This window comes from Mus pahari, chromosome 3 (assembly GCF_900095145.1).
Source record: "Mus pahari chromosome 3, PAHARI_EIJ_v1.1, whole genome shotgun sequence".
Lineage (NCBI taxonomy): Eukaryota > Metazoa > Chordata > Mammalia > Rodentia > Muridae > Mus > Mus pahari.
Genome location: NC_034592.1, coordinates 10,467,878 through 10,479,778, shown reverse-complemented (window position 1 = coordinate 10,479,778; position 11,901 = coordinate 10,467,878). Strand labels below are relative to the sequence as shown.

Below are 11,901 nucleotides of genomic sequence, written 5' to 3'. Positions count from 1 at the left end.
AGCTGACATTGTTCTTCCTTTGGGTTTGTAATACCCCACCACTCCAGTCCTTCTGCCAGCTCCCCTACCTAGATCCCTGAGCTCAGTCTAATGGTTGGCTCCAAGCATCCACAACTGCATTGGTCAGTTGCTGGCAGAACCTCTCAAGGAACAGCCACACCAGATTCCAGTCAGCAAGTGCCTCTTGGCCTTTGCAACAGTGTCAAGGTTTGGTGTCTGCAGACTGGATGGATTTCCAGGTGGGGTGGTCCAAAAGGAATAATTCTTAAAAACGCATTCAATAGATGCATTCAAGTTGTAATTTTTATTACTGATCCCTTTAGGTAGTGTCTGCCACCTTGCTACTAACTAAAGATGAGTGAGTGGCTGGCTGCTCTATTATTATGGATTGTGATACCACAAGACAAAGTAAGAAGAATAAATGGGGTTTGACTTTGTTGGTTTAACCTCTAGACGAATCATGAGGGTAAGAAGAGAGACTGTGGGCGGAGATCAATAGTTGACAAATGAGAAGAGTCTCAGTCAGTTGGAAGGTGCATTTGTTTTCACATGATGTTGGAGAATTGGTCACTTGCAGAATTCAACAGTCAGGTTTGTCCTTGGCAAAATAACACTAGCTTTCCTCTATTTAAAATTTCTAGTAACTATAACACAAAGAGTATTTTAAAAATAATATAATTTGGGAAATTGAAGGTATAACTATCAAAACTGATGCTTGCCTCAATTAATTATTAAATATAACATCAAATCATTTGGGAGAATGTGAGTCATCACACACAGTCTATGTACTAAAATGTGATTCTTGTGATACCACTATTTTCTTTAAAGTAAAGGAACTTATAGTCTGCTACTGATACATGATCTCTATGTTATATTATTACTTACTAATTTCCCCCCACTGATTGTATTTCTCTTACCATTTATTTTTGTTACTTAAATTTATCCTTTAGTAAACAGTTCTCAACATTTTTATGTTGAGAATAATATAGTTTAATAATATTATATAAATAATATAAATAATTTAAATATTAATATTGGTACTATATAAATGTTTGTTCCATTTTGGGTCTTGATATTTGCCTTAACCTGTTTCTCATCTGTTCTCTGACATTTTTGTTCTAGTGACTAGTAGATTAAGGCAACAGATGCTGTGTTTTACTAGGAAAGTCAGGCTATATGGGTTTGTTATTGCCCAGATACAAAGTGCCTGCTCATATTGGATCTTGGGATAAAAGAATATTATCACAAGAAGAGAAGAAATACAAGACAGAGTCTAATTCAAATTCCATATGTACATGTTGTATAGCACTTTCTATAATTTGCAACATTACTCCCGAATTGAAACTTCTGGTCCAGGAAGCACAGGGAGTCTAGTGAGTCTCAGGAAGTAAACAAGAGGTCATATATCCAGGAGACCAGAAAATTGCAAGAATTTTGGGAGCCTCTAATCAACCCATGTAAAAAGTTTCTAGGAGTGGAGACTGAGAAATCAAACTCCAGAAAGCAATAGTCAGACTGTGAAAATGTCTGCATGCTGTAAAGAGAGATCTAGGGTGTAGATTTCTGGAGTCTTTACCCACGTAGGAAGGCCTTTCTGGAAAATCAGCTACATTTGAGTTATATCTGTTCCTTATAAGTAACTGCACACTCATAATCCTGTTAGTAATCCTAATAAAAACTTACTAATTCCCCAAACTGGATATTAATGCAATTGTTACTGTGGTTCATATTAGTCTCCTTTTCTGTGGTGAAATGACATATGTGTTGTGGTCTTCCCTGGAAAAGTCTGACACACAGACACACAGATACACAGACACATAGACACACACACACACACACACACACACACACACACAGAGAGAGAGAGAGATAGATAGATAGATAGAGAGAGAGAGAGAGAGACAGACAGACAGACAGACAGAAACAGAGAGAGAGACAGAGAGAGACAGAGACAGAGAGAGAGACAGAGAATTTATTTTTTAAGAACACTACTGTGGTCAGATTCAAGTGACCAAAGCATATAGCATGACTTTCAAGACTGAAAATGAAAAATTCTTATACTGTTAAGACTTAACATTTTCTATGTATGCTCTCTTTTGATGTGCGCTTACTTTTCTTTGCCTTCTAGCTAAAAAGTTTATTTGCCCTCTTACTTTCATGAGAGAACACAACAGAAGAACATAGCACAAGTGTCAGAATCCAAGGAGAACTGCTTCTTAATTTTAATTCAATGCTCTCATATAAGACTGAAAATGGGTGTTTATGGATGAGGTTGTCATTTGTAGAACTGTAGACAGAGCACAGCAAGCAAGGTCATACTGAGCAAAGTAATTGTTAGGATGCAGCAACATAACATGGTGATTGTGTTGAAGTAAAGTTAACAAGAAAAGGTAATACCATAATTACCTAGAGTTTTTTTTTTTTTTTTTTTTTTTGGTCGTGGGTTGCTCTTTAGGAATCACTCCTTTATTAAACATTTAAATAAAATTACTACAATTTCTGTTTCTTATTAAAATAAAACTGGGCTTTATAATATGAAGTGTTCTTGTTCCTCCTTTGAAAATATATGACTTTCTTCTTGCAAGATGCTATCCCCAAGTTTTCAATTTCTCTCTAATACATAAATAAAAAAGTACCATAAACACATGTCATTCCAGTGACAAGCAAGACATCACCAGCACTGTTGCCTTACAAGACAGTTTTGAATATACAAATAAAGATATTTCACTGATTAATATTTATAAAATTTTGGAGCAAGATACTGAATTAAAACAATGAAGTTTATTTATACTAGCCTGTATATATCTACACTGTCTGTAAGTAGTGGAATCACATAAATAAGTATTATATTTTAAAATTATTGTTATGTATCACTGTTCACAATCTATGTAGTTTTTGCTTCTTTATCAATGACATGAGACAGAAATTATAATTCCATGTTGAAGATGAGACAAGTTGCATAGCAGGTTAAAGGTCCCATTCTTATTAAATGACATATTCAAAACATAAATCCAGGTGAGATTAATTCTAAAATCTGAACTTGTTTGTTAAATGTCTAGCTTTTCAGTTTTCAAGTCTCTTGTTGCTAATATTTTCTGAACATTGAGCTCAGCTGGCATCATGTGTGCATATTGGAAATGGTGCTGAGTATCCTTCTTTGGTAATAGTAGGCTCTGAACAATCATTATAGTGCATTGGAGATTGAAAAAGCAACAAATGCTTGTCAAGTATCTATGTTTAATGTTATCTTTATCTTGACAGAATAGCTGGTAAAACATTTCTGGATGCATCTGTGAGGCTCCTTTAGGGAAAGATTAAATGTGAAAGTGGGAAGACTAAAGATATACTTCCGCTAATATCCATTCCATCTGTTTTTGGATACAGCACAAGGCTCTATGCAAAGAGGAAGGAAACTCTCTTACTTGTTCTCCTTTTACCTGAGATGTTCACTCTCTTCTCTTTGGCCATTAAAACACAAGTGCTCCAGGAGCCTGATAAAGCTGTTTCCTGAGAGGCTCTGACAAACACAGAAATGGATACTCACAGCAATCCATTGGATGAGAGCAAAGGGTCCCCAATGAAGGGGCTAGAGAAAGTACACAAAGAGCTAAAGGAAACACCTTGTGGGACTCATGGCTCTAGCTGCATATGTAGCAGAGGATGGCCCAGTTGGTCATCAGTGGGAGGACAGGCCCTTGGTCCTGTGAAGTTTCTATGCCCCAGTATAGGGGAATGCCAGGGCCAGGAAGCAGGAGTTGGTGGGTTTGGGAGCAGGGGGAGGGGATAGAAGATTTTCAGAGGGGAAACTAGGAAAGGGGATAACATTTGAAATATAAATAAAGAAAATGTCTTTAAAAAAAAACCAAGCCAAACCAAACCAAACCAAACCAACAACAAAAACAAAACAAAAACAAAAAACGAAAAACAGAAAACAAAAAAACAAACCCAGGTCTTCTCTAGGCTGTGACTGTCAGCTTTTTGGACTTCCTGGCTTCCAAAATAGTGTGAGCCAGTTCCCACAATAACTCTCATACACTACATATATCTTATTGGCTTTGTTTTTCTGGAGAAATTTGACTATCATAGCACTATAGATAGTCAGCCAGGTGTTGTGCCAAACACCCAGACTTAACTTATTCTCTCAGATGACAGTTTACATATGCTTTAAGGGGAAGCTGAGTTAAATGAAGGCAGGAAAAAATTAAAATGAAGCAGGATGGGATGTGTTCCCAGAGCTGGAGACTTCAACACAGAGTATAAAATGATTCATAAATGCTTCCTACATTTTTTGAAGAAAAAACTTCCTGTGGCCTCTTTTTTTTTTAATTGTCCATTTTATCCATTGATGGTTTGGTTAACTAATTTTTAGTTAATTATTGCCCCGGCCCACGCGACACTTTATTCCATGGTCCTTGAGGGGGATCACAAACCTAGAGAGAAATGGGAATAAAGAAAGAGACAAAGACCATGCATGATTGTCATAGTCTCTTTTACTAAGGGGAGATGCTCAGGTTATATACAATTTGCAGAGGGGGAGTGATCAAAGGTATACAGTGAGAGAAATGATTGGGAAGAGTTATTTGCAAGTCTAATACATTTAGTGATTCATCTAGGGTCCTTGGCGCCACTGCCCTGGGACATAGGGCGGCTTATCTAAGAGTCCTTTTTAGAGTCCGGATCCTCCTAACAGTTCAAGGTGACAGCTCTGGGCAGCTCTGGAATGTGAGAAGACNCCCTCAGTCCTTGATGTCTGTTTAGGTCTTGCTGGTTCCCAGGANTGGCCTTGCAGAGGGAGAGGGGGAAGGGCTCTTGACAAAGAACTATGTGGCTCTTAGCTGCATACTGTGAAAACACCTGGGCTGCGGGATGCCCTGGGTGTAAGATGCCTGGGCTTTCTCAACCTGGTTTCTGACAAATTATTATTTTACTCTAAGTAAAATGCATGAAATTGTCCTCTGTTTTATAGATTAGAGAATTAATTTGATATTCTTATGAGGAAAAAACCAGAGCTTTTTGTAATAATATTATTCCAGACAATTTAACCATTTTTATAAAATATTTCTGGTACATTTTAAACCTTCTTCACATGAAATGTTCTATTGATACTAATATCTATTCAGGTGTATCATTGGATAAAATGGCTCCATTTTGACTTTTTCTATATTTTCAGTTTTTAAAAATTATGAATTCATAGGGAAATGCTAATCCTAAAGTTTGTATAGGGAAAATATTTTGAATGTCAGTTTATGATAATTTCAATCTTTTGGGTCCTGACTTTCATACATCTATTTTAGTTATTTGTTGAATTAACTGTCTACTTAGGAATCAATAAAAGGCATTTTAGGTAGACTTGTTGCCTCATTTGCTCTTATGGAGATGTAGTATTACTGTCTTTCAACACATAGAGATGACAGCTAACAGTACTCTTTTTGAAGTACTTATGCTAATGCTGGACTACACACTTCATATTTGGTTATTAGCTTGTCTTCTAGTTTAATACTAAATTTGAAAAGCTTTTATTTCTTTATTTTTGTACAGTTTGTAGTTCATCAGATACTTGCTTATATTAATGTCCATTTACTAAACTCTGCTAAAAACTAGCAATGATTTTTATAGGAATATATGCATTTGCATATTGAAATGGAGTGTGACTGATAATATGCCAGGTACCATCACTGATGATCATATAATTTGAAATGAAGTTATGACTTAGAAATAGATGTGGCATATAGTTTGCAACACTTTAAAAATATGCCTGTGGAAAACTTGAAAAAAAATCACAAATCCTGTCTGAATTAAAAAATTGTAAAAGTTGATTTTCAGTTTATGTAACTGCATAGAAATATTCATACCTCTCAGCATTTGGACCTCAGGTAATTTAAAATCTAATTTTATGTTTTGAACAATACAATCAGAATATCAGCTGCACCTATAGGGTTTTTGATACTTGATGTCAGACCATTTGCTATCTGTTTTTCATGAGTTTCCATTACTTCTACAATCTTCATAGCCTCCTGTCCTACTTAATGTGAATACAAAGATGTTCTTTGTATTTTATTGATAATCATATACTTACTCACATACACACACACACACACACACACAGAGAGAGAGAGAGAGAGAGAGAGAGAGAGAGAGAGAGAGAGAGAGAGAGAGAGAGAGAGAGAGAGAGAGAGGAGTGGGGGGACTCTGAGGAAAAAGAAAGGAAAAAACTCTTTAAAAAACAACTACCAAAAGTTATGTGCAGAGTTTATAAATTATTTTATTTACATAAAAATGCATACATACTTCATTTGTATACCGAAAATCCTAAGTATATATGTTCACATATATTTTACAATAAATAGTATTTATTCATGTGTCTAGATGAACATAAGAAGTCTCAAAATATTATTTAGCAACAATAAAATCAAGAAACAAATGATATTAAAGGAGAAATACCAAACATGGACTACCATATACAACCCTAATACAACCTTTACAAAAGACAAAATAAGACACTATAGTTATTTCCAGGAAAAGAACAGAGTCGGGAGGTAAAATAGAGAACAGCGTGGTAGGCTTTCTGAATAATGTGACAAAAGTACATTTGTTTGTTAGGACTTACCTTCCATGAGACCCATTTGAATACTTTAGTTGTTTAACACTGTACAGATGAGAAGTGAAATAGAACTTAATATCTACTAGAGAAGAATAACCACAAGTCTCGAGTTCTATCAGTCTTTTTCCTTTTATCTGTTCTCGTACAGCGTCATGGTACATCATAAAGATGGCCATTTTCTCGAAGATGAAGACATTGAGAGTAAAGTAATCTCAAAAGCTCAGTGATACAGGCATTGTAAATATCATCACTTAATATTTAGAAATACTCAAATGTAACTCATTATTTCTGCACAGAATTCTTAGTCTCATTCTGGTGATTGCTTAAACACAAAGAAAACCTAATCTGAGGCCATGCCTATAATGAACCCATGACTGGAATTTTCTGCCCAGAAATACTTTCTTTCAATTTCAGAATTGTTCCACAAATATAAATATATAATTGGACTATTAAATAATGGGCATGAAGTCCCAAACTTTCATATGAATAAGAATTTTTTAAAAAAATCCCACAGCATTGAAAAATATCATCTTCATTATTGCTGAGTTGACTTAGACCCATATTTGTTTATCTAATACCCAAATGGTATGTTCCAATACCACTCAAATGAGAATCATAACAGTAAAGTGCTTCAAGAACTTTCTACTCAGACTGCTCAGATGGTATTTTATTTGATTCTCTTGAGACATTGCAGCTATTAAAATTGGCAACAAGATATAGTAATTTTAAAAAGGGGTTCAACACCAGAAACACAATCCATCTCTTAAATATCATCTTTTCAGTTACTTTACTGAACCTACTTTTTCTTAGGAAATCTTACAAAACATTTCAAAGGCAAGCTCATTTGAAGTGCAGTGCTTATTGCATAAACAATTTGGTTTCTCCCTTTACACATGGTTACTGCTCATGCTTCTTACAGAGAAGCAACATTTCCAGAAAGATACCATCTTACATGAAAATGAAGGTTTGCCCATCAGTTTAACATTTTAGATCAGGTACTTTCACCAAAACAGATGTACTTCACATTTGAATATATTTTGTAAATTTGAAATCTGGACAAGGAATTGTAGTCCACTGCCAGAAATAGAAGGATATTTTGCCATGGAAATATGGAACTGTTTTATGAGCATTCTAGGTAAAGTGACATGAATATTTCATTTCTATTACCGAGAGAAGATTTATCCAAAAGATAAGTATGGTGTCTCACTATGGTAATTGTAGTCAGGACAAACCTTTTGTACAAGTTTATAATCAACACTGTAAAAGATAATGTGAATGCAGATAACCTTAAATGGTTTGGAACATAACCAGGACACATGACTCTGAGTCTGCTCCTGGTAGCAGATTTTGGATGGGCTGAAATTGCACAAAGCAGTCTTCTTTGCCCGATCTGTTTTCTCATACTCAATATGGCAGTTAAAAGATTTGGATTCCTTAGTCTCCAAGGGAGACTGGGGGGATATTTCAAATTCTACTACTTTAGAGGGAGGTACCAAGCTCACTGAAACATTGCCCAGACCTGTTGAATTGTGTCGGAAATAAACACTGAATGTTCCATTTCCATGATCAACAATTTTTCCTGTGATGAGCAAGTTAAGTTTGACAGTTTTAATGTTAGAGTGGAAATCACCCCACCCAAACAATTTTTTAAATTTTCCAGTCTTCACTATTGGCCGTCTTTTAGTTCTTGCTAGTTGCTCCTGGATTTCTGTTATGTTTGCCAGCCAGTCCCAGAAGTTTTTCGTGTTGTCTGCATATGCTGGCTTTGGATCTGGAGGCTGTTTAACAAATAGATGCAGAGGACTGGTAATCCTTGAATGGAACAGATTTCCAACCAATGTTCCAGGAACAGTTCTGTCTTCCCAGTCCACACTCTCTTTAGTGTGTATCGCTTCTTCACTGTCACAAAATAGCTGTAGGAGAAGAAGAAAGAGTATATATATATATATACATATACATTATGCATATAAATATATATTATACATATACATATACACACACATATATGTAAATATATATGTGTGTGTATATGTATACCCTGTCCCATATATGTATGTGTGTATAAATATATATATACCCTGTCCCAATATATATATATGGTCAGGGTTTGAATACAAACATAGATTAATAAGGTAAAAGGAAATGAGATGATTAGATTCTAAGAATCAGTTAACACACAGGTATGATCAACAATATAATGACAAGAACATTCAACAGCTAAATGTGAAAGAATGCTAAAGGTTCAAATGAGGCACATCAACTTGTTCTTGTTATCCTCACCTTTTTATTTTGAAGATTGGATCAAGTAGTGTTATTTTGCCCTCATGCCAAACCATTGTCTTTATGAATATTAGTTCTTTTAGAGAGATAAATATATAAATACCAAAGGTTTTTTCTACTAAGGATCTAAGATATTTATAATTTATAAGGATATAAGATATCTATCAGTATCTTATATATAAGTATAAGATATTGATAAATCTTTCAAATATATTTCAAAAGAAAGATTATGATATTATTGATTCAATATATAAAACTTCAGTTTTCATTACAATTCTATCTCAAAATCTATAACAAAAATGATTACTATGTGATTTTCCATGATAAATTTAGATGAGAACATATAATTATATATTTATTTGCCTTACATTAAGAGAAAAATAATATGAAAAACTATAAATTGATTAAAAGACTACATAGCATAATATATTTTAATTGTCCACACATATAAATATACAAAATATATTTTATTAGCAGTACAGAATTGCTAAGAAAGACCTACATGTCTATTTCATAGGTTTCAAGTCTTTTAGTTCAAACTATTGCCTCTGAGACAGCACATTTATTTAGATTAGTTTTCCCTTTTTATTGGGTTAGTAGGAGAAGTCCTCATGATTGCCACAAGTCATTTAGTTATGTCAATGTGGATTTTGAGGGGAAAGATTATTACATATATAAAGCTGTTACTTTAAATGAATATTTATGAATTAGTTATAGAGTCTGGAAAACAGAAGTTTCTGGGTGAAATATAATCTCTTATCTTAATGGTATAAAATGACTATTATAGTGATTCTACATAAAACTATCAGCATGATGAAAAGGAGGAGGCAGAAAGTGAGACTGGAAACATACTTTGCTTTTCCAGCCTGTTCAAACTTCTAAATCACTTCTCAAAACTAGCTTCAGATGATCCCTAATACTATTATTTTTAATAAAATTTCAGAAGTGAGTAAATACAGCATGAGCTGAAAATATCACATAGTCGAATTTGAAAGGTGATGTTTCCCTGGGTGGCGCATTCTCTGGATGGTCTTTCCTTCTGTCTTTGTCTCTGTAACTCCTTCCATGGGTATTTTGCTCCCCATTCTAAGAAGGAGTGAAGTATCCATACTTTAATCTTCCTACTTCTTGAGTTTCATGTGTTTTTCAAATTGTATGTTGGATATTCTAAGTTTCTGGGCTAATAACTTCATATCAGTGATTGCATACCATGTGTGTTCTTTTGTGATTGGGTTACCTCACTCAGGATTATATCCTCAAGATGCATCCATTTGCCTAAGAATTTCATGAATTCATTGTATTTAATAGGTGAACAGTACTCCATTGTATAAATGTAGCACTTTTTCTGTATTCATTTCTCTGTTGAGGAACATCTGGGTTCTTTCCAGCTTCTGTCTATTATAAATAAGGCTGCTATGAACATAGTGGAGCATGTGTTCTTATTATCAGTTGGAACATCTTCTGGATATATGGTCAGGAGAGGTATTGCTTGAGCCTCCAGTAGTACTATGTCCAATTTTCTGAGGAATCGCCAGACTGATTTCCAGAGTGGTTGTNNCAGCTTGCAATCCCACCAACAACGGAGGAGTGTCTCACCTTTTCCACATCCTCACCAGCAACTGCTGTCACCTAAATTTTTGATCTTAGCCATTCTGACTGGCAAACCCAAACTATTGCATATGCCAGAAAGATTTTGCTGACAGGACCATGATATAGCTGTCTCTTGTGAGGCTATGCCTGTGCCTGGCAAATACAGAAGTACATGCTCATAGTCATCTATTGGATGAAACACAGGGCCCCCAATGGAGGAGGTAGAGAAAGTACCCAAGGAGCTGAAGGGGTCTGGAACCCTATAGGTGGAACAACAATTTCAACTAAGCAGTACTCCTAGAACTCTATGCCTTTAATTGTTGCTATTACAAACATGTCCCACCACATCTGATTTCATTCCTTCTATCCCTGTTGTATTAAAGATGACATGTTCCCAAAAGAACGATTTAGGATTTTGTGATCAATATATCTGATATCGTAATTATAGGTTTTGAATTTTGAATTAAATTATTCCAAATAATTTTGGTTATAATGTACACAATTCAATGGTAATAGCCAAGGGTATTACTATGCTGGCTCCAGTGTTGATTTAGTTTCTTGAGAACTGAAAACCTGTGTCAAGTGACATATTTAGACTCCCCCAACTCCAGAAAGAGTGAGATTACATAATCTGATAAAAAGCCTAGTTTCAGGCTGCAGCACAGGGTAACCTTGGGCACGAACTCAGCAGACAGTCCCACAGTCCCCAGAGGACTCTCCATGCGAACATAGGATCACTAGTAAGTGGAACACAACAATGGTTCCAAACCAATCGTGCTGGCCTGTGCCAGAAGCAGGGAGGCAGAAAACCCACCTGACCAGAGGCTCAAGTCCCTTCTGGTCAGCACCAGCTCTGGGTTACCTTGGGCATGAACTCAGCAGACAGTCCCACAGTCCCCAGATGACTCTCCACATGCTCTTAGAATTCCAGATGACTCTCCACGTGATCTTAGGATCACTGGTGAGTGGAACACAACATTGGTTCTAAAACAATCTTGATAGGCCTGTGCCAGCAGGAGGAAGGACCTGGGAACCCTGCCTGACCAGCAAGCAGCTCAGGTTCCTTTTGATCGGTGCTGCTATACTTTGGATTTGAATAAACCAGACAGTCCAATGGTCCTGAGAGGAGACACCATTCCAGAAGCTTTAACACGCCCAGGATCTTAGGATTCCAGGATCCCAGGATAATAGGAGCTTAGTTTCATCAGATTCAGAGGAAACTTGACTGCCAAGAACTTGGACACACCCAGAATATCAGGTTCACAGGAGCCCGGAATCACAGGATCACAGAGAAAGCTGGACTCTGAGGAGTCCTGAATCAACTGGGACTATAGGTAGGACAAGCTCCAGTTAGATATATTGAGGGCAGCAAGCACTTGAGATAATCAGATGGCAGGAGGCAAGCATAAGAACAGAAGCAACAGAAACCA

At 35.9% G+C, this 11,901-nt stretch overlaps 1 protein-coding gene across 1 annotated transcript in view; it reads right to left on the bottom strand.

Annotated features, from left to right (window-relative positions):
• Window positions 1-6,245: 6,245 nt before the first annotated feature.
• Window positions 6,246-11,901, bottom strand: part of Nxph2 (neurexophilin 2) — a 55,102-nt gene continuing 49,446 nt past the window's right edge. The window contains exon 2 of the mRNA XM_021194879.1: window positions 6,246-8,514. Within this exon, the coding sequence (XP_021050538.1) occupies window positions 7,780-8,514 (735 nt within the window). The 3' untranslated portion in view covers window positions 6,246-7,779. The remainder of the gene's footprint in view (window positions 8,515-11,901) is intronic.